The following is a 24,630-nucleotide window of genomic DNA, read 5'->3' on the forward strand; positions in this document are numbered from 1 at the left end:
TTCCCAAGCCAATGTGGCCCCTCTAAGCAGCTATGGGATTGAAGCCATGTGCATCAAGCTGATTTTCCGGGCAAACCTCTACAAGCTACTGATACAGCGTCTCCAACATTTGACGCACTCTGAGTCATTTGCATGCGATTCGAAGCTGCACCGTTTAGAGTTTGTCAGTTTCACACATCAGTATACACTGACACGATGTCAACAGCATGCTAACTGACAGACACGCACAGTCCACAATATGTGCTATTTAACATCCATGCACAGTTCACTACAAGAGTTATTTGATATCCATGCACAGTTTGCAACTAGACCTAATTTTCACCATCAGTGCTGCTTGACTCGTACATATTCTGCCTGTGGCAGTAATAGGTCTTATTTAATGACACTTCAATCCATAACAGTTTCTGTACATTATCGTTATTCCAGTTTCCAGAAATAGCATTTACATATACCGTTCATATGTATTTTTCACAGGCACTGTTGATAAGAAAATATTCGACACTGCTTGACAATTTCAAAATCAACCTTCTATCCAAATATTCACTGTTCAACATAAATCTTTGCCACATGTAATACCCTTTATACAAAAGAGTTCTCTTTACAAGCCAAATTATGATTTGCCACTTGAGACACATCGTTTTAAGACGAACTAATCACTGGTCAAAATATTTTTTAAATTACAAAATAATCACTACCTAAACACAGATTTCTCCCAAGGGGTGCCAAGCGTAGCCTTCCCTCTCCTAAAAAAATGTTACATTGAGAAAGAGGAGAGGTTCCTGCTATGACGCATTACTGCATTGCATATACTAACTGTGCAAGATGTAGTTTGGGGACAGCTGCATGTGGAGAGCTGTCTAGAAAGCACTACTAAAGTGAGTTATAGCAAACTGCACTCGATTTTCACCTAGGCCACAAAGAAGAGGCCTGTTTATCGCATATCTTTTAAAGTTGTCTCGATGTCTCCATTACAGTTCGTCTTAGTAGTCCATAGTTTCTAACATGCTATTTAAAACAGTGAAGTTTGGAGTGGATGCTATAGTGCTACAATTATGTCTCGGAACATTGGATGCCAATTCATTTATTAGCCCAAATAAAAATGACGAAAAAACTTATTTATCACCGTCAGTACTATATGACAGCCAGTCTAATTTCAGTAATCACAATAACGATCACAGAAGCTGATTGAAACGCTTTAAGCGCCACAGTATCCACAGAATAATGCAGAGGATCTGTTTCCATATTTCTTCACTTCAGACTACTGTTTCATTCGTCAAAATTGAACTATAAATCGCTTTCTTAATTAAAATGATGCACTTGTGATTAATATGTGTTCACATCATGAAGGGCATAGCTAGACTCAATGGCACAGTGTCCTACTAATTCCTGACTACTTGCGCATTGTGCACTTTCGTAATAGGTCAGCAATATCCGCCATAGTTCGTAACATTAAATTAATTCTTTAGTTAACTGATGTGGCTTAATTATTAATTATTGGAACAGTAATTATATAAACATCAAGAAGACGGAGCAAATAAAGCGAAACTTGAGAAAAGCGAGAGAATCTTGAAAAAATAAAGAAAGTTTCAGAATTTAAATCATGGAGAAAAAAAAACAGCCAAATGCTTTGAACGAAGCAGGTAACGTAAATAGAGCCACAATAATATGAATGGCATTACACTTAACAAAGAACAAATAGTAAAAAGTCCTTTTCTATTATAAAAAACTGAGACATTACGACGTGGCGATTAAAATCGGGTGTCTTTATATGTCAGATCGTCTCGCCATTGACACAGCTAAACAGTTAAATAATTTGTAGAAAAATAAAGTAGAGAAGTTCGGAAAATTGTGGGTCTGAAGTACGTAAATGGGATTTGGAATCTGAAAAAAAAAACAAGGAATATAGAAGACACAATGAAAAAGTGGAGGATTATATTTTATGGTCACTTAAATGGAAAGACAAGAAGAAAGTGTCAAAAAATCAACTTCTTTGACAAAAACCAAAATTTGATGGTGAGACAGAATGAAAAAGTGGAGAATTATATTTTATGGTCACTTAAATGGAACGGACAACAAGAAAGTGTCAAGAAATCAACTTCTTTGACAAAAACCCAAATTTGATGGTCTACAGAATAAAGATCTACCAAAGTTGCTAATATCAGACGAAGACATAGAAAACAAGCAGAAAATCAGAGAAAATATACAAACACTTCATGATTTAAAAAAATGGAATGCAAAAGTGTTGGTAACCCCTCCAAAGAAAGAAAAGAAAACGATGCTATAAATCAACTGTTTCAGATGATCGCGAGCTGTCAAATTCGAATGATAATAATAATAACAATAATAATAATAATAGACATCGATAGGTGTAAAGTTTTCAATATTGCCACGTCGGTTTCCTAAGCACTGTACCTTACTCTCCTTGGCGCCAAAATTAATGCGGGATTTGCTACTATCTGTCGTCGCTCAAGGACAGATTAGCCTACTCGCATCACTTTCCCATAGGTCCCGGTCCATATGACATGACCATCTGTCACTTTTGGACAAGGTGTCCTGTCTTTTCTACCGGCTTGCACAGCAACAATAGCATAAGGAGTTCTATATGACATGATGAATCATAGCCCACAGAGTGGCATAAACATACTTTCCTACGCTACCCCCCCTCCCCCCCCCCCCGCCCCCCCCGCCCTTCCTATCTTACCCAGAGAAGCCTGAAGCCTGATAGAGCTGAGTTTGACAACATTGCATTACTTTAGTTTTACTATTGTTGGTATTCACGTTATAACTTATTTTCAAGACGCTTTCAATTCGCTTCAACTGCTCATCCAGCTCTTTTATAGTCACTGATAGAATTATTATGTTGTTATGAAACCTTAACGTTTTGTTTCCTCCCCCTGAAGTCTGATTCGCTTTCGAAATTTGTTCTTGTCTTCCCTTACTGGCTTAACGTACGAACTGAATAACATTGGTAACAGGCTAGAAAGGTGTCACTCCCTTCTCAAACACAGCTTCCCTTTCATGTCCTTTGACTACTATAAACTGCAATTTGGTTTCTGTACAAGATGTGTATAACCTATCGCTCCCATTGTTTTATAGGTACTATCTTCAGATTTCCGGAAAATGTATTCCAGTCAACTTCTTCAGAAGCTTTCTTCAAAGCCACATTTCCTATAAACGTAGGTTTGCCTTTTTAAACCTAACATCAGTTGTAGTATCACTATTGCTTGCATGTTCCTACATTTCTAAGTATCCCAATCTCCCCCGAAGTTGTCTTCTACCAGTTTTTCCATTCTTCTATTAAAGATTCGTGTCAGAAGTTTGCAACCGTGACTTCACTGATGATTCAGTGATATTCATATCTATCAGGATCTGTCTTCTTTGGAATTAGAATATTACAGTCTTCCTTAAGTCTGATGGTATTTCGTCCGTTCAGATGGTTCAAATTGCTCTAATCACTGTGGGGCTTAACATCTGAGATCATCAGTCCCCTAGACGCAGAACTACTTAAACCTAACTAACCTAAGGACATTACACACATCAGTGCCCCAGGCAGGATTCGAACCCGCGAGCGTAGCAGCCGCGTGGTTCCGGACTTATCTCGTCTGTCTCATATATTTTACACACCAGATTAAGTATTTTTGAAATGGCTGGCTCTCCGTAGACCCTCTGCAAGTCCGAGTAATGTCGTCGTCTATGCCTGGGACCTTGTTTCGAGTTGGGTCTTCCAGTGCTTTGTCAAATTTTTCTGATAGTGTCATATCTCCAATCTTATGTTCCCTCACTTCAGCTTTCCTTTCTATTGTCCTCGAGGTTGTTTCTTATATATATTTTCGAACCACCCTTCAGCTTTCTTATCTAACTACAAGTTTTCCATCTGAGCTCTTGATATACAGTTGATTCTCTTTTCCTCGAAGGTCTAAGTTTCCTCTAGGTGGCATTATCTTTTCCCGAGTTGTGCATGCTATCACAACCTTGCATCTATCCTCTAGCCATATGTCTGTAGTCTGTATTCCCTTTTGCCTCGTTTATTTGCCGCATTTTTACACCTTCTCCTTTCATCAATTAAATTCCTGTCAGCAAAGACTATTGATGGCTTAGGACCGGGACATCATGGGTCACATACCAATGGCCAAAATGCAGACGGAAGTTCCCAGAGTAAAATTTTCGCTTTGCAGCGAAATGTGCGCTGATATGAAACTTCCTGGCAGATTAAAACTGTGCATCACACTGAGACTCGAACTTGGTATCTTCGCATTTTATGCGCAAGTACTCTACCCGCCGAGCTATCCAAGAACGATTTATGAACCGTGCTCGCAGCATACAGTTTTGATCCGCCAGGAAATTTCATGTCAGCACACATAAGGCTGCAGACTGAAAATTTCATTCTGGAAAAACCTCTGGCTGTGGCTAAGCCATGTCTCCGGAATATCCTTTCTTCCAGAAGTGCTAGTCCCGCAAGTTTCTAGAGAGAACTTCTATGAATTTCCTTATATTGCTTCTTTTGTAAAGACTCCCTTGTGCAACAGTGAAAAAAATGTCAAGATTGTGAACATGTAACTACTGTAAATTTGCCTACAGTAATTCAGTTATTTCAGTAATGTCGATTTAATCCTGTAAGTAAGTAAAAAAAGTTGGTAGTATACTTGCTAGCGAAAACCAAAGGTCCCGAGTTCGTGTCTCGGTCCGGCAAACAGTTTAAATCTACCAGGAACTTTTATATAGACGGCTGGTACGTGTATCTTATTACTTTTTTTTTTGCGAATTTTTTTTTTTAGTGTTTGAGCGGGAAGAAGAAGAAGAAGAACAACAACAACAACAACAACAACAAGAAAAACTGTAACCAGTAATATGAACACAACAAAATGAACAGTCACTAGAATGGCTCTTTCCATTTACCATGTGGTTATAACTGAACTTCCCCTACTTGACACATTATAACACGAAAAATAACACGAGTACCTAACTTGGTAGCATTAATGTTAAGATCGTGGAGAAGAGAAATAATGCAGAATCAATACAGTGGCCGGCGGGTGGCCGTGCGGCTCAAGGCGCTACAGTCTGGAACCGTGCGACCGCTACGGTCGCAGGTTCGAATCCTGCCTCGGGCATGGATGTGTGTGATGTCTTCAGGTTAGTTAGGTTTAAGCAGTTCAAAGTTCTAGGGGACTGATGACCTTAGAAGTTAAGTCCCATAGTGCTCAGAACCATTTTTTCAATACCGTGGAAACAATTGTAATGTGCTGCTACGGTACATCATATCATACCGGTACCATTACTGTTACAAAAGAGGCTCAGTATTAGGGTCCAGAAATGCCTGAAAGCGCAGGATTGCATTCTGTACAGCAGGACGTAGTATGTCCGTAGGTATGCAGTCTACCTCTCTTGATATGCTGCGCAACAGATCAGCACATGTGTGAACGTTCCCCCGGTAAACTCTGTCCTTCAAGTAGCCCCACAACCAGAAATCACAGGGAGTGAGACCAGCTGATCGTGCCGGCCAAATACACTCCTGGAAATGGAAAAAAGAACACATTGACACCGGTGTGTCAGACCCACCATACTTGCTCCGGACACTGCGAGAGGGCTGTACAAGCAATGATCACACGCACGGCACAGCGGACACACCAGGAACCGCGGTGTTGGCCGTCGAATGGCGCTAGCTGCACAGCATTTGTGCACCGCCGCCTTCAGTGTCAGCCAGTTTGCCGTGGCATACGGAGCTCCATCGCAGTCTTTAACACTGGTAGCATGCCGCGACAGCGTGGACGTGAACCGTATGTGCAGTTGACGGACTATGAGCGAGGGCGTATAGTGGGCATGCGGGAGGCCGGGTGGACGTACCGCCGAATTGCTCAACACGTGGGGCGTGAGGTCTCCACAGTACATCGATGTTGTCGCCAGTGGTCGGCGGAAGGTGCACGTGCCCGTCGACCTGGGACCGGACCGCAGCGACGCACGGATGCATGCCAAGACCGTAGGATCCTACGCAGTGCCGTAGGGGACCGCACCGCCACTTCCCAGCAAATTAGGGACACTGTTGCTCCTGGGGTATCGGCGAGGACCATTCGCAACCGTCTCCATGAAGCTGGGCTACGGTCCCGCACACCGTTAGGCCGTCTTCCGCTCACGCCCCAACATCGTGCAGCCCGCCTCCGGTGGTGTCGCGACAGGCGTGAATGGAGGGACGAATGGAGACGTGTCGTCTTCAGCGATGAGAGTCGCTTCTGCCTTGGTGCCAATGATGGTCGTACGCAAGTTTGGCGCCGTGCAGGTAAGCGCCACAATCAGGACTGCATACGACCGAGGCACACAGGGCCAACACCCGGCATCATGGTGTGGGGAGCGATCTCCTACACTGGCCGTACACCACTGGTGATCGTCGAGGGGACACTGAATAGTGCACGGTACATCCAAACCGTCATCGAACCCATCGTTCTACCATTCCTAGACCGGCAAGGGAACTTGCTGTTCCAACAGGACAATGCACGTCCGCATGTATCCCGTGCCACCCAACGTGCTCTAGAAGGTGTAAGTCAACTACCCTGGCCAGCAAGATCTCCAGATCTGTCCCCCATTGAGCATGTTTGGGACTGGATGAAGCGTCGTCTCACGCGGTCTGCACGTCCAGCACGAACGCTGGTCCAACTGAGGCGCCAGGTGGAAATGGCATGGCAAGCCGTTCCACAGGACTACATCCAGCATTGCTGCGAAAGGTGGATATACGCTGTACTAGTGCCGACATTGTGCATGCTCTGTTGCCTGTGTCTATGTGCCTGTGGTTCTGTCAGTGTGATCATGTGATGTATCTGACCCCAGGAATGTATCAATAAAGTTTCCCCTTCCTGGGACAATGAATTCACGGTGTTCTTATTTCAATTTCCAGGAGTGTATATGAAAACGATTGGCCGACAATTCAATCGTTTCCAAATATGTTTCTGAGAAGCAAGTTCGGGCCACATCTTGCATGAAAAGTGTTGAGTGCAATGCTTCTCTCCCCTGTAGGGCGGGTATGACATGCTGGCGATGCATTACGCAGTAACTCTAGCCAGTCACCCTGCACGTCTTTGGTCATTGATCGGAATGGGCCAATACTGAACGTAGCCGTGTTGCCTCACCATACGGTGACAGGTTCACCATTCAGAGGAACTTCGTACACAGTGGCTGGAGGTGAAGATGCCCGCAATAGGCAATTCTGTTTGTTCACCTCATCTGTGAGAAAAAAATAAGATTTATATGGATATGTGGGCCTCGCGGGATGCGTGCGCGAGATAGTCCCTGCAGTCGCACTATCCTCCGTGCCCTCGGTGGCTCAGATGGATAGAGCGTCTGCCATCTAAGCAGGAGATCCCGGGTTAGAGTCCCGGTCGGGGCACACAATTTCACCTGTCCCCGTTGATACACATCAACTCCCGTCAGGAGCTGAAGGTATTAATATAATTCTATGTCAAAAATAAGATTCGTCTGTCCATAGCATGGTCCAGGGGCACCCCTAGTCCTTGCGAGGACGTGCAGAGCGAAGTCAACACATCACTGTGCGTGTTGCGGTGCAAGCTACTGTACGATATGAATCTTGTACAGGTACAATTCGAGAATGTTTTGAAGCACCTTCCGTACAGTGGATCACGGGATGTTCAACTGTAGTGGCACATCACGCGCAGTGCCTGGCGATCGGGAACTGCGCACAGCGTTGCCTATCATAGCAATAGCGATTTCAACAATCATTTGTGGTGGAAGCGGTTGTTGGCCTCTTCCCAGTTCTCTAGTTGATTCGAACTTCTTCTTCCTGCTCCGTCCGCCTGCTTAGCTGGGTAGTAACCTGCTTGCCTTCCATGCACTGGGTCTGGGCTCGATTCCCGGCCAGGTTGGAGATTTTCCCCGCTCGGAGACTGGGTGTTGTGTTGTCCTCATCATCATTTCATCCTCATTCACCGGCCGCAAGTCGCCCGTCGTGGCGCCGACTGAAGTAAGACTTGATCTTGGCGGACGAAACTGACTGGGACATCTCGGCCAACAATACCATATGGTCATTTCATTTTGTTCATCATGCTCCGCACAGCAGATAGAGGAAGATGATCCTTCCGTAATCCTTTCAGCCGGCGATATTCTGGAAGTGCAGCTGCAGCATTACTATTGTTCTGATAATAGACCTTCACCAATAATGTCCTGCTCCATTTGTCCAAGCTCATGTTGATACGTCACCAAGTGCACTGTGACTGGTCAGGTGTGTGAGACTATGAATCACGATGGCTGACCGTGGCACCAGATGGCCATAGTTGCAATCGGACGGTGGTGCTGTGAGGCACGGAAATCATGCACCCCAAACTCTGGTCATTAATGCTATCAAGTCTGTTACTCGTATGGTAATTAGTTTCCGTGTTATAACGTTTTAAATAGAGAAAGTTTAGTTATAACCACCCGGTACTTGGAACAGGCTTCTTTTTTTTTTTACCACCCAGAACTCTGATCACGAATTTTACGTCCGAAGTATGAGGAATGTAGTTTTCTTACAGAATCTGTATTGTTCCTACCTATGTTTCTTTCTGACGAATTCACCACTCCGCAACAAATCTGTCAAGATACTTTTTGAACTGTGCCTAGGTATTGTACTAAGCGCATTCACTAAAAGCCATAAAAGTGTTCTTGCATTACGACAAAACAAAAGGCGGTAAGCAATGAAGAATAGCCAAGTAAATTCTCGTAGTAGTTACGAGATACAAAGCAACATCTACTAATAAAATTTCGACTGCATTTTATAAAGTCACATACCGTGTGAAACATATTAACACAGTTAAAATGCATTTTTGAAATATTACAAAAAATTTTTGTGGCTTTTAGCGTGTAATCATGTCAGTCAAAATGACTGCACAGTGGCTAGCGTCTCTGCCTCTCACTTTTGCGCCCCGTGTTCGAAACCCGTTTATCATTTCTATTTAAATTTTTTATTTGTATATGTCCATAGAGGATTACTAGACAAACGTTTTACGATGTGTACTGAAATAATGTTGTCCTTATTTGTCTGCAAATGGCATGTCTGGTGAATAAATTTAAAAAATTGGAAAAATTGTTTTAAATTGTGTTTGGTGGAATTCCTCTGGTGAATCTCGATTCACAATCAGTAGCAAGCGTCAGTTTTCGGAAAAGTGATCTGTTGCGTGTGGATTGCCGCGAAATTATTGCCAAAGCGTGAAATATTCGACAGTGTTAACGACGTTTCTTTCCCGAAGGATATTCGTAAGAATAAATGGTCACTTTGACAAATTTGCCTTCGCCGATGCTCGTCGTGTTCGGAATTTCTACGCCTCGAATGTTCCCACAGTCAGTGTCACCCCAGAAAATGCACCAAGTCTTCCTCAACAATGAACGTAAGAATAAAATACAAGCATTAAGAACTGATGTAAAAATTAAATATAGGTATATGAGAATTTAGAAAGATTGTGCCGCTGAAAATATCCTGTACTAACAAGTAATAAATGTATATCACTTATTGTGGAACCCAGTCGTAATTGTACAATTAATATAACGCCCTTCTATCCCCTAATTTGATAAATGTTCGTGTAGTAGCCTTCTACGGACATGAGTAGATAAATGAAAATAAGAAAGTAAAAGAAAAACAGTAGCCAGGTTTCGAATAAGGGGCGCAAAAGTGACATTCCGAGACGCTGTCTTTTGTACCACTAATTCCGTTGAGCTTAACACCCGCTAAAAGACGTTTAAAGTGACTCGAAGACTTTGACGGTCATTTTCTTGGAAACGGCCAAGTACCTACAGATAAGTTGACAAACGTTTTCGCTTATTTTGGCTCCTCTTTCACTGAACGAAGTTTCTGGGAAATCAGGTTATGCCACTTCCGTGTTCTCCTCGTAAGCGCATTTGAGCCGAATTATACCGCCACAGTTCTTTTTTCCGAATGTGCTCTGAATATCATTGAGAATCACTAAGAAAGTTATCACTGTCATTTCACGTGTCTCCATTTTCGGAAACAAAATCTAAGTGGTGTTGCCAATAAAGAGCGATGTTGGCCGGCACGTCTATGTGTTTCTGAGCGCTTACCAAGCACACTACTTTCACGTCGCGTGTGAAGTCGGGGCAAGCACACGACAACATGATCCACGATTGCAGTGCTCTCCAGTTAGCCTTTAGTGTACGTCCCTTGCCAATGTACATAACAGTGGGTTGCCCACTGACTCTGATACTGTTTTTATAATTATACAGGGTTATTACAAATGATTGAAGCGATTTCACGGCTCTACAATAACTTTATTATTTGAGATATTTTCACAATGCTTTGCACACACATACAAAAACTCAAAAAGTTTTTCTAGGCATTCACAAATGTTCGATATGTGCCCCTTTAGTGATTCGGCAGACATCAAGCCGATAATCAAGTTCCTCCCACACTCGGCGCAGCATGTCCCCATCAATGAGTTCGAAGGCATCGTTGATGCGAGCTCGCAGTTCTGGCACGTTTCTTGGTAGAGGAGGTTTAAACACTGTATCTTTCACATAACCCCACAGAAAGAAATCACATGGGGTTAAGTCGGGAGAGCGTGGAGGCCATGACATGAATTGCTGATCGTGATCTCCACCACGACCGATCCATCGGTTTTCCAATCTCCTGTTTAAGAAATGCCGAACATCATGATGGAAGTGCGGTGGAGCACCATCCTGTTGAAAGATGAAGTCGGCGCTGTCGGTCTCCAGTTGTGGCATGAGCCAATTTTCGAGCATGTCCAGATACACGTGTCCTGTAACGTTTTTTTCGCAGAAGAAAAAGGGGCCGTAAACTTTAAACCGTGAGATTGCACAAAACACGTTAACTTTTGGTGAATTGCGAATTTGCTGCACGAATGCGTGAGGATTCTCTACCGCCCAGATTCTCACATTGTGTCTGTTCACTTCACCATTAAGAAAAAATGTTGCTTCATCCCTGAAAACAAGTTTCGCACTGAACGCATCCTCTTCCATGAGCTGTTGCAACCGCGCCGTAAATTCAAAGCGTTTGACTTTGTCATCGGGTGTCAGGGCTTGTAGCAATTGTAAACGGTAAGGCTTCTGCTTTAGCCTTTTCCGTAAGATTTTCCAAACCGTCGGCTGTGGTACGTTTAGCTTCCTGCATGCTTTATTCGTCGACTTCCGCGGGCTACGCGTGAAACTTGCTCGCACGCGTTCAACCGTTTCTTCGCTCACTGCAGGCCGACCCGTTGATTTCCCCTTACAGAGGCATCCAGAAGCTTTAAACTGCGCATACCATCGCCGAATGGAGTTAGCAGTTGGTGGAGCTTTGTTGAACTTCGTCCTGAAGTGTCGTTGCACTGTTATGACTGACTGATGTGAGTGCATTTCAAGCACGACATACGCTTTCTCGGCTCCTGTCGCCATTTTGTCTCACTGCGCTCTCGAGCGCTCTGGCGGCAGAAACCTGAAGTGCGGCTTCAGCCGAACAAAACTTTATGAGTTTTTCTACGTATCTGTAGTGTGTCGTGACCATATATCAATGAATGGAGCTACAGTGACTTTATGAAATCGCTTCAATCATTTGTAATAGCCCTGTATTTGCAGCACATGTAATGGATTGCGCTCACGGGCATTTTCTTTCCATTTTCTCTGTTAATTTAACATAATTTTTCCAAAAGAGTTCACTTCTTCTGGTGCCATTATTTATAGCCAACTTCCTTCTTCATTCATCGTTCGGTTTCTTAGAAATCTATACTTTAGATTTTACTTTTTGTGAATAGTAAGCACTTTTGTGTGGAATAAAGTTTCATTTAAATAATCGGTATTGCGTTTCTTTTTTCAGCTGTACTGGTGGAAGCTATTGAGTCCATTGATTATAATGAGCCACCAAGCCCCATCATCTTCAAAGCGGATCATCCTTTCGTGTTCCTCATACTGGACCAGCAGACGAAAACTGTGCTCTTCGTGGGACGCTACTCGAACCCTCCCGCTGAATCTTGAAGTGAATCACTTGCCTTGGGGTCAGACAGCTGCATGTTTTCCCATTTGATGTAAAATGTGTACCACATACATTGTCCGGTCATATATTTATCACACGCCCTCTCTTCTGAAGGACAAAAAATAAATGGAAACTTAATATGAAATCGTTACATTTCGTTGTTTATTACCTTACCAACAGCAGCCAAGAACATCATTTTGCCACATTCTTAACCGTAATGTATTTCGTCCATCTACAGAAGACATTTCCCATTTAAAGTCATGTTCAGATACATTTCAAAGTCTTTTTTATTATGCCATTTACATTCAAATGTGCATACGTCTGGGCAGTAGCTGTATCGTTCAGGGGATTATAAATATGAAGATTTGAGAAGAATGGAAGCTCTGTTCGTTCAATATCTCTTCCTTACGTACCTTTGCCGTGCACCTTCCCACAGAAACACAAAGAGGGACTGTATGTGTCCACCTGACAACGTTCAACACCAGAAATGGATGATGCTCCATCTGAATGCTTCTACATTACGAATGTGAGATTACAGATTCTCGTCAAACGAAAATACGTTGACTGTCACGTTGTACGCAAAGCCAGCTAACTGTGAACAACCAGTAGAAAACTGTACAGCAGTCTTTGTCTAGACGTGCGAATTGGAAATTATTAGATTTCCGGAAAGCTTTTGACACCGTTCCTCACAAGCGACTTCTAATCAAGCTGCGGGCCTATGGGGTATCGTCTCAGTTGTGCGACTGGATTTGTGATTTCCTGTCAGGAAGGTCGCAGTTCGTAGTAATAGACGGCAAATCATCGGGTAAAACTGAAGTGATATCAGGTGTTCCCCAGGGAAGCGTCCTGGGACCTCTGCTGTTCCTGATCTATATAAATGACCTGGGTGACAATCTGAGCAGTTCTCTTAGGTTGTTCGCAGATGATGCTGTAATTTACCGTCTAGTAAGGTCATCCGAAGAAGTTGCAAAGCGATTTAGAAAAGATTGCTGTATGGTGTGGCAAGTGGCAGCTGACGCTAAATCACGAAAAGTGTGAGGTGATCCACATAAGTTCCAAAAGAAATCCGTTGGAATTCGATTACTCGATAAATAGTACAATTCTCAAGGCTGTCAATTCAACTAAGTACCTCGGTGTTAAAATTACGAACATCTTCAGTTGGAAAGACCACATAGATAATATTGTGGGGAAGGCGAGCCAAAAATTGCGTTTCATTGGGAGGACACTTAGAAGATGCAACAAGTCCACTAAAGAGACAGCTTACACTACACTCGTTCGTCCTCTGTTAGAATATTGCTGCGCGGTGTGGGATCCTTACCAGGTGGGATTGACGGAGGACATCGAAAGGTTGCAAAAAAGGGCAGCTCGTTTTGAATTATCGCGTAGTAGGGGAGAGTGTGGCAGATATAATACGCGAATTGGGATGGAAGTCATTACAGCAAAGACGTTTTCCGTCGCGGAGAGATCTATTTACGAAATTTCAATCACCAACTTTCTCTTCCGAATGCGAAAATATGTTATTGAGCCCAACCTACATGCGTAGGAATGATCATCAAAATAAAGTAAGAGAAATCAGACCTCGAACAGAAAGGTTTAGGTGTTCGTTTTTCCCGCGCGCTGTTCGGGAGTGGAATGGCAGAGAGATAGTATGATTGTGGTTCGACGAACCCTCTGCCAAGCACTTAAATGTGAATTGCAGAGTAGTCATGTAGATGTGTCGATAAGATGTGACATAAATGTGATCGTTTCACATACATATCATCCTCGCAAAAACTTCTACGACTCTGTCTCTTCCCATTTACACAATAACGGCAGCTATGTTTGTATGGGACACAGCTGCCGGCCGCGGTGGCCGTGCGGTTCTGGCGCTGCAGACCGGAACCGCGGGACTGCTACGGTCGCAGGTTCGAATCCTGCCTCGGGCATGGGTGTCTGTGATGTCCTTAGGTTAGTTAGGTTTAAGTAGTTCTAAGTTCTAGGGGACTTATGACCTAAGATGTTGAGTCCCGTAGTGCTCAGAGCCATTTGAACCATTTTTTTGGACACAGCTGTCTTTCCTCAATGACCGCAGATATCATTTGTAAGAGTGTGGGTTAGCTTTTTGCTTATTCTTGAATTGAGGACAATTGTGTGAGGTGAAATGACAAGTTTAATGACGCAATATTTCTCACCAAATTACATCTTTTCACACAGTTTACAACTCGCCAACATAAAAACAGCGCAATGGATAACGCATCTTGCCAACATCAAAAAGTGAAATAAGTTTATACACAACAATGTTAAATATTAACTCTCTGAAAGAACATTACTCTTAAGCACAATATAATGAAAGTTTAATTGGAAGTTTCTTCACATTAATCCTAAGCACAATAATATGAAGGTTTAATTGGATGTTTCTTTACAAAAATTGCTCCTACACATACGTTATGATGTTGGTCAGTACTACGAAAATCGTCCGATTCCGGTTCAAAGTTCGGTACTATTTAGGATGACAATGAAGTCTATGGTGGAAGGTTGATCAAGTGACAAATTTGAGTGCAAGAATACCCAAGGCCGTTCGAGTTTACAGTGGCTGTAAGCTGGTGAACCAACAAAGTTTACGCCTCTGCACGCGGTATTTACCTTAAGTTGCGACGTGCTGCTCTCCCACTGAAATTCCTACAAAACTAATTTGGGCTTTGCTGAACTTTCCAGCAGAAACTTTCCCTATGTTTCTCGTTATGCGAGGAAAGATGTACTCAGCCCAGGTCTTATTACGTGGCAATATACACGCGCATGGCTGGAGTAGCGTGCATATTATAGTACCCTCTCAGTTCTCGTAAGAACAATTAACTAATTTGGCTGGTTCGTTTCTCCACAGTTGGATCTAAACGTTGCTACAGCTAATTTTAACTGGAGTGCAGCCGCTGTGATGGCAGTATCCACACCAATTTCTTCTCTGCGTCATACGGAGCGTTAAGTGCTCTGTTCTGCACTTGACGCCAGTTCAGAGAAGACTCCTCTTACACCCATTCCTCTGTTGTCCTACTCATGGCAGAACTGCCTCCCTCTACTTAGGTTCCTTTTTCACATCACGGCTTTTTTCGGCCAATAGGAGCCTTCCTCCCATTTTGTAGGAACACGCTCTACCAATCGCAACATCCCTATTATCAAACTGCGTCGAAACTTCAGTAGTTTCCTCCTTCCTAGTAAGTTTCCGCCAATCGGACGTTTTGTGCCCGTTCCCAACACCTAAAGTACATTGACCTTTCCGTGTGTCGCACTTGCTGGACGAAAATGCGTCACTTGCTTTTGTTCGTACCCCTTTGGAATTTCGAAACGCAGTTTTCTAAAGCTTCTTCTCTGCGTTTGTACCGATGCCCTCGCTACAAGCAGCCCTCCAACTTGAATCGCCTGGCCCGGGGTCACTGTTCTCCTTCCTGCCACCCCTTTAAGTGGTTGCCGGCGTAACTCCTGCAGTGTGGCTTCGCTACACTGTTGTGGCACTGGCTTTTCTAAACTAAAAGTGACTCGACTCACGTTCCCTGTTCTACCTTCCATTCAAAGACAAGCATTGTATGGGAATGGTGTGTTAATTACCGTCGATTGACTGTCATCCCTTATTGCATTACGTATTGATAGGCAAATGTTCTCATAACTGTCGATTTACGTTAGGTGTCGTCTTCACCTTCTCATTGCGATTTGTAAAGGTCTTATATAAGGTGCGAATCTGACCATTTATTCTGCCACCTTACACATTCATTGTTCTTGACTATCCTGGGCTGTGCATTGTAGATCTCAACCCAGCGTTAAATAATTATCCAGGGGCGCACCGCACTTGCACTCGCACACTGAGGGCTATGAGCAAACTTAATTACGTATATAGACAGTCCATCCACTCCGGGAATCGAGAATCTCACCATTTTCGCCTGTTATCGACATTCATACTGGCAAGATATCGGTACTATGCAATCCAAGATTTTCGAGAATAACTTAATTTACTTTCGAGAATATCTTAACTTCAATAATATACAGTGAAGCGCCAAAAAAAGTGGTATAGGCATGTGTATTCAAATACAGATATAAGTAAAGAGGCAGAATACGGCGCTGCGGTCGGCAACGCCTTCATACAAGACAACAAGTGTCTGGCGCAGTTGTTAGATCTGTTATGGCTGCTACAGTGGCTGGTGATCAAGATTTAAGTGTGTTTGAACGTGGTATTATAGTCAGGCCACGAGTGGTGGGAAGCAGCTTCTCCGAGGCAGCAATGAAGGGGGGATTTTCGCGTACGACCATTTCATGAGCGTACTGTGAATATCAGGAATCTGGTAATACATCAATTCTCTGACATCGCTGCGGCGGGAAAAAGATCTTGCGAGAATGGGACCAACGACGACTGAAGAGAACCGTTCAACATGACAGAAGTGCAACAGTTCTGCAAATTGCACAGACTTCAGTGCTGCGCCATCAACAAGTACCAGATTGTGAACCATTCAACGAAACATGATCGAGATGGTCTTTCGGAGCCGAGGGCGCACTTGTATATCCTTGATGAGTGCACGACACAAAGCTTAACGCTTCGCCTGGGCCTGTCAACACCGACATTGGACTGTTGCTGACTGGAAACATGTTGCCTGGTCACACGAGCCTCGTTTCAAATTTTATCGAGCGGATGGATGTGTTTGGGTGTGGAGAGAGCCTCATGAATCCATTTCAGCAGGGGACTGTTCAAGTTGGTGGAGGTTCTGTAATGGTGTGGAGCATGTGCAGTAGGAGTGATACAGAACCCCTGATACGTCTAGATACGACTGTGAAAGGTGACACGTACATAAGCATTCTGTCTGATCACCTTCATTCATTCATGTCCATTGTGCATTTCGACGCACGTGGGCGATTCGGGCGGGACAATGCGACGCCCCACACGTTCAGAATTGCTACAAAGTGGCTCCAGGAACGCTCTCCTGAGTTTAAGCACTTCCGCCTGCCACCAAACTTCCCTGACATGAATATTATTCAGCATATTTGGGATGCTTTGGAACATGCTCAAAGTTTTTATTTCTTGCCCATGGATTTTAATTCCACTCCAAATTTTTCTTTTGTTTCCTTTACTGCTTGCTCAATATACAGATTGAATAACATCGGGGAGTGGCTACAACCATGTCGCACTCCCTTCCCAACGACTACTTCCTTTTCATGCCCCTCGACTCTTATAACTGCCATCTGGTTTCTGTAAAAATTGTAAATAGCCTTTCGCTCCCTGTATTTGACCCCTACCACCTTCAGAATTTGTAAGAGAATATTCCAGTCAACATTGTCAAAAGTTTTTTCAAAATCTACAAATGTTAGAAACGTAGGTTTGCCTTTCCGTAAACTATTTTCTAATTAATTCGTAGGGTCAGTATTGCCTCGCGTGTTCCAACATTTCTATGGAATCCAAACTGATCTTCCCAGAGGTCGGCTTCTACCAGTTTTTCCATTCGTCTGTAAAGAATTCATGTTAGTATTTTGCAGCCGTCACTTATTAAACTGATAGTTCGCTAATTTTCACACCTGTCAACACCTGCTTTCTTTGGGATTGGAATTATTATATTCTTCTTGAAGTCTGAGGGAATTTCGCCTGTTCCATACATCTTGCTCACCAGATGGTAGAGTTGTGTGAGGGCTGGCTATACTTTCAGTAGCTCTAATGGAATGTTGTCTACTTCTGGGGTTTGGTTTCGACTTAGTTCTTTCGGTGTTGTATCAAATTCTTCACGCAGTATCTTATCTCCCATTTCTTCTTCATCTACGTCCTCTTCCATTTCCATAGTGTTGTTCTCCAGTACATTGCCCTTGTATAGGCCCACTATATACTCCTTCCACCTTTCTACATTCCCTTCTTTGCTTAGGACTGGTTTTCCATCTCAGCACTTGATATTCATACAAGTGGTTATCTTTTTCTCCAAAGGTCTCTCTAATTTTCCTGTAGGCAGTATTTATCCTACCCCTAGTGTTATACGCCTCTACATCCCTACATTTGTCCTCTAGCCATCCCAGCTTAGATATTTTGCTCTTCCTGTCGATCTAATTTTTGAGTAGTTTGTATTCCTTTTTGTCTACTTCATTTACTGCATTCATGTATTTTTTACTTTCATAAAATAAATTCAATATTTCTTCTGTTACTCAAGGATTTCTACTAGCCTTCGTCTTTTTACCTACTTGATCCTCTGCTGGTTTCACTATTTCATCTCTCAAAGCTTCACATTGTACTTCTACTGTATTTCTTCCCCCCCGTTCTTGTCAATCGTTCCCTAATGCTCTCTCGGAAACTCTCTATAACTCGTTCTTTCAGTATATCCAGGTCCCATCTCCTTAAATTTTTACCTTTTAGCAGTTTCTTCAGTTTTAGTCTACTGTTCATACCCAAAAAATTGTGGTCAGAGTCCTCATCTGCCCCTGGAAATGTCTTACAATTTAAAACCTGGTTCCTAAATCTCTGTCTTACCATTATATAATCTATCTAATACCTTCTAGTATCTCCCGGATTCTTCCTTGTATACAGCCTTCTTTTATGATTCTTGAACCAAGTGATACCTATGATTAGATTATGCTCTGGGCAAAATTCTACCAGACGGCTTCCTCTTTCATTTCTTACCCCCAATCCATATTCACCTACTATGTTTCCTTCTCTCCCTTTTCCTACTCTCGAATTCCAGTCACCCATGACTATTAAATTTTCGCCTCCCTCACTCGCTGACTGATTTCTTTTCTCTCATCATACATTTCTTCAATCTCTTCGTGATCTGCGGAGCTAGTTGGCATACAAGCTTGTATTACTGTGGTAGGCGTGGGCTTCGTATCTATCTTGGCCACAATAATGCGTTCACTATGCTGTTTGTAGTAACTTTCCCGCATCCCTATTTGTTATTCATTATTAAACCTACTCCTGCATTACCCCTATTTGATTTTGTATTTATAACCCTGTATTCACTTGACCCGAAGTCTTGTTCCTCCTGCCACCAAACTTCACTAATTCCCTCTATATCTAACTTTAACCTATCCATTTCTCTTTTTAAATTTTCTAAACTACCTGCCCCATTACGTGATCTGACATTCCACTCTCCGTATTCCACTCTTGCTACAAAGTGGCTCCAGGAACGCTCTTCTGAGTTTAAGCACTTCCGCCTGCCACCAAACTCCCCTGACATGAATATTATTCAGCATATTTGGGATGCTTTGGAACATGCTCAAAGTTTTTATTTCTTGTTCTTGACGATCCTGGGCTGTACATTGTGGATCTCAGCCCAGCGTTAAATACTCTTATGCCTGAGTAGTCCCCGTCCGGAGATCCGAATGGGGGACTATCTTACCTCCGGAATATTTTACCCAAGAGGACGGCATCATCATTTAACCATACAGTAAAGCTGCATGCCCTCGGGAAAAATTACGGCAGTAGTTTCCCCTTGCTTTCAGCCGTTCGCAGTATCAGCACAGCAAGGCCGTTCTGATTAGTGTTACAAGGCCAGATCAGTCAATCATCCAGACTGTTGCCGCTGCAACAACTGAAAAGGCTGCTGCCCCTGTTCAGGAACCATACGTTTGTCTGGCCTCTCAACAGATACCCCTCCGTTGTAGTTGCACCCACGGTACGGCTATCTTTATCGCTGGGGCACGCAAGCCTCCCCACCAACCACTATGCCCATGGTTCGTGGGTGGGCAGGTGGGGGGGGGGGGGGGTATGGTTATTTGATCATAGTGGCTCATATTCCTGGAGTTTTGAGGCCAGATGAGCTCAACGGCAGTATTTATGGGCCTCGGACACCGAATCTGGTGAAACCATTATCATGGCATTGTTTTTGGTCCTATAAAAATATTATTTCAATGCCAAGAAGATCACTAATAGGGCGAGGCCAACAGTAATGTTATGCCTGCAGGTTAACAGCAACTGAAAATTGTGGCATCAGTGCCAACAGCCTTCCACTAAATTGTTTTGTATTTCACACTCTGTAAATGGACCAGGTATTTGTGAAATTTGCGTAATTTTAATAATATTCATGGTGTTACTAAAAACTCTATCTTACACCCATGATTATCCCAAATCACAAACCCGGACAGAATTCCTATCGTAGTGAATTTAGTTCCGAGTGTCCTATCTGATTATGAGAAAGCGGCTGAACTGGAATTTGTGTTGTCATTTGAGTAAGTCAAAAGACTGCTTATGGAAGTACATTTGTTATTTAAAGAGTTATAGTTTGTTGTGCTTTACTGAACTAATAATTAATTATAAAAATACTTACGTTTTCTCTTACATACCGGTTTACTTTTGTTAAACAGCATGGTTCTTCAAACCATGAAAATTTAAGGGTCCTCATGGACCAGCATGGTTAGTTAATGAAGCAGTGCAAAGGCTCCTTCGTAGCCACTGTAGTTATTTTTGCGTTCTAGTTCCGTCAAAGCGAGTTTAAGAAAGAACTGTTAACTGTGTTATCTATTCTAATGCAAGTTGGTTAATGCACAGGCTTGGAGGCCCTGTATTACGCATTGAAGTTATAGATTATGATCATTAGTAGACCCCCTGATTTAAATTCAGAATCATTTCAAGCTTTTCCCTGTTCATTATTGCTACTGATTTAGTGTGAGTCGGTATTTGGTTATATAAACAGTTGCACCTAGTTCATTTAAGATACGTGTTGCTGAGAGGCATATGTTGCTGTTTCCTGTCTCATTGGCCACTTGCTTATCTGACTTAGTAGCACATTTACCTGCAAGTTTATGTTATTGTGTTGTGGTGTGAACAGATGTAAGGAAAGAGTTTAGTGTGTGTGTCAAGGAAGCAAAGCCTACTGCTTAATCATTTTGCTTGACACAACAATGCCTAATTAGGCTAGAGACCTGTTTTATTATGTAATGTTGGTACTTGCTTGTTCCAGACCACCATTTACTATTGTTTATACTTTGCTGGGGTGTTCCGGAAACGAGTTCCACTTTGATTGCTCTGTTCCCACTAGGTTATCTCACGGTCACGTCTCACAACTTCCTTGCCGAGATATAACGCTAGCACCGATTGCCGTTCAAGGTGTCCGGCGGTAGCGTTACAAGACAATTCCACACAACGGACGCCGCTTGGAAAGAAACAGCAATGCAGATATGTCGACCGCACGGCCTCACCCACAATCACTGGCCAAGCCGATTTCTTGTGTTATGGTCAGCCAGCAGCCACGAGGAAAGCTGTCCATAGCCACTGCAGTCGGTAACTTGTCTCTCTTCGCTGGCGGAGCCGCTTAACTCACCTTCCCCGGCCAGGACCTGAACAAAGATAGGCGAGCTAATAACTATCGACAGGGTAATTCAAATTTTTTAATTTGCTAATTTCGTCGAAACCCAAGGTAGCGTCAAGCTTCCGAACCCAAAGACTGGAAAGTTGCACAGGTCACACCAATATACAAGAACGGTAGTAGGAGTTCTTCACTAAATATGATTAACGTCGATATACAGCAGGCTTCTCGAACATATATTGTGTTCGAACATTATTAATTACTCGAAGAGACTGTCTATTGACACACAGTCAACACGGATTTAGAAAAGATCGTACTTGTCAAACACAACTAGCTCTTTACTCACACGAAGTGTTGAGTGGTATTGACAAGGGATTTCAAATTGATTCCGTATTTCTGGATTTCCAGAAGGCTTTTGACTCTGTACCACACGAGCGGTTTCTAGTGAAACTGCGTGATTATGGAATATTGTCCCAGTTATGTGATTTCTCGTCAGAGACGTCACAGTTCGTAGTAATTCACGGAAAGTCATCGAGTAAGACAGAAGTGATTTCTGGTGTTCCCCATGGTAGTGTTACAGGCCCTTTGCTTTTCCTTGTCTATATAAACGATTTAGGACACAATCTGAGCATCTGTCTTAGGTTGTTTGCAGATGCTGCTGTCATTCATCGACTAGTAAAATCATCGGAAGATCAAAACAAATTGCAAAACGACTTAGAAAAGATATCTGATTTTGCAAATATTGTCAATTGACTCTAAATAATGAAAAGTGTGAGGTCATCCACATGAGACCTCGATTACACGATAAATCAGTCAAATCTAAAGGCGTAAATTCAACTAAATACCTAGAAATTGCAATTACGAACAACTTAAATTGAAAGGAGCACATACAAAACGTTATGGGGAAAGCTAACCAAAGACTGTATTTTATTGGCAGGAAACTTATAAAATGTAACAGATCTATTAAAGAGACTGCCTACACTAAGCTTGTCCGTCCTCTTGCAGAATACTGCTGCGCGGTGTGGGGTCCATACCAGATAGGATTGACGGACTATATACATAAAGTTCAGAGAAAGACAGCACGCTTTCTATCATCGCTAAATAGGGGAGAAAGAGTCACAGAGATGATACAGGATTATGGGTGGACATAATTAAAACAAAGGCGTTTTTCGTTGCAGCGGAAACTTCTCACGACATTTCAATCACCAGCTTTCTCCTCCGAATGCGAAAATATTTTGTTGAGGCCGTTCTACATAGGGAGAAACGAAAATAAGGGAAATCAGAGCTCGCACCGAAAAATATAGGTGTTCGGTTTTTCTGCGCGCTGTACGAAATATGAATAATAGAGAACTATTGTGAAGGTGGTTTGGCTCTTAAACATGATTTGTAGAGCATCCATGTAGTTCAATTTCAGTGTCGTTTATTTTCATAAACTGCTCACGATCTTCTACTTGAAAGGTGTCGGGAGACTGAGTATGGTGGCGGGGGGAGGGGGAGGGGCATGGCGTTCTCCACAATAGCTTTCGTGTTCTGGATGTTGCTCATGTGTGTTGCGAATATCCACTGTTACTCCAGTACGCTACGAGGAGACGTCCGTTGTTGCAGTGACAGGTGACTAGTAGAAACATCTGTAGCCCCGTCGAGCATTTGATTGTGAGCTGAGGGCTCTACACCACTTCTGAGTGCTCTGAGCTGGTTGTGACATTTGGGAATTTGCAGTTGCGTGACGTGAAGCACAGCAAATTTAATTTAGAATTGGTTGTTGTATTTTTGTGTATTTGTAAAATTATATGACAAAATTAAAGAAAGAGCAGTGCTCGGCACGTCTCCATTTAGTCAAAACTCACGTATAATTTTCGCGACGCGACTGACTTCTCTCGTAAAATAATTATTGATATATGAATATTAGTTGAGCCGTGCAAATAATTCCCACTCTGCCCTGGTCAGTCACCGATAGGTAATACATTTGTAGTAATGGAGAAACAAGTAAATGCAAGGATTTAGTAAAAAAAGCCAATATATTTTTAACAGTTGTTACGTATATTAGTCTCATTATGAAAAATGTATATCACGTATGTTGAGAGCTACATCGTTTATGCATTTCGACAACTGTGCTTAAGGATTTTGTGTGTCAAGTATTACTTGCAATTCATTTCCCCGCAACGGGGTTATTCATACGCTTTCTTTTTTCAGTCTTCTGATTGTTTTGATGCAGCCCGCCACGAATTCGGCTCCTGTGCCAACATCTCACTGTAGCATCTCCAACCTATGTCCTCAATTATTTGCTGGATGTATTTCCAATCTCTGTTTTCCTCTACAGTTTTCGCCGTCCACCGCTCCCTCTAGTACCATGGAAGTTATTCCCTGATATCTTAACAGATATCCTATCATCCTGTCCCTTCTCCTGGTCAGTATTTTTAACATACTCCTTTGCTCTCAGATTCTGCGCAGAACCTCTTCAGTCCTTACTGTATCAATCCACCTAATTTTCAACATTCGTCTGTAGCACCACATCTCAAAAGCTTCTATTTGGGTAATCAATCTCTTATCAGTGGAACATTTCCAGACTGGCTAAAATATGCTGAAGTTAAGCCTCTTTACAAGAGGGGGGGATAGAGAGGTACCATCAGACTATCGACCAGTTTCACTTTCGCCGGCTTTCTAAAAAATATTTGAAAAGGTTGTGCTGAAGTGTCTCCTTAAGCATCTGACTGAAAATAATATATTGTCCAAGTCACCGTTTGGATTTCTTATAGGTTCTGACATAGAGAAAACTATTTACACTTACAGTGAGAATGTACTTATTTCATTAGATAATTAATTAGAGGCTACTGGCATTTTCTGTGATCTGTCAAAAGCCTTTGACTGTGTGAACCAAAGCATTTCCTTAAGTAAATTAGAATATTATGGCGTCGCCAGCAAAGCTGCAAAGTGGTTTGAGTCTTATGTATCTAAAAGGAGACAAAGGGTGTCGTTGCAAAATAGCTGTGCAGTAATCAATCAGACTTCATCTGATTGAGAATTAATTACATGTGGTGTTCCTCAAGGTTCCATTTTGGGTCCATTGCTTTTTATTGTGTACATTAATGGTCTCTCATCTGTTACATTGTCAGACGCTAAGTGTGTTTTGATTGCAGATGTTACAAAGATTGCAATAAGTAGCCAGTCAAGTACAGATTTAGAAATTGCTGCTAATCAAATTTTCACTGACATTAATAAATGATTTAAAGCTAATTCACTGTCTTTAAACTTTGAGAAGACCTACTATGTGCAGTTCAGAACCTGTAAGAGATTTCCTTACAGCATGAACATAACATACAAAGACATGCAGATTCAAGAGGTTGACAATGTTAAATTTATAGGATTACAACTCAATGATAAATTCAGTTGGGAAGGGCATACTACAGAATTCCTTAAGCGCCTAAAGGAGTCTGTATTTCCAGT

General features: G+C 42.6%; 1 protein-coding gene and 1 non-coding gene across 5 annotated transcripts in view; both read left to right on the forward strand.

The window, feature by feature from the left end:
- LOC124594774 (leukocyte elastase inhibitor-like) overlaps positions 1-24,630 on the forward strand; it is a 193,857-nt gene that overhangs the window by 164,055 nt on the left and 5,172 nt on the right. The window contains exon 8 of one of the 4 annotated variants that reach the window (XM_047133174.1): positions 11,798-11,862. The exons of 1 other annotated variant lie outside the window; for it this stretch is intronic. In XM_047133174.1, coding sequence (XP_046989130.1) covers positions 11,798-11,862 — 65 coding nt within the window. Of the gene's footprint in view, positions 1-11,797; positions 12,099-24,630 lie in introns of those variants that run through there. 2 more of the 4 variants (XM_047133173.1, XM_047133172.1) reach the window with 2 other exon arrangements.
- Positions 7,298-7,372, forward strand: Trnar-ucu. The gene has a single exon. It is a non-coding gene; the product is annotated as a tRNA-Arg (tRNA).

The sequence above is a fragment of the Schistocerca americana genome, chromosome 2, assembly GCF_021461395.2.
Source record: "Schistocerca americana isolate TAMUIC-IGC-003095 chromosome 2, iqSchAmer2.1, whole genome shotgun sequence".
Classification (NCBI taxonomy): Eukaryota; Metazoa; Arthropoda; class Insecta; order Orthoptera; family Acrididae; genus Schistocerca; species Schistocerca americana.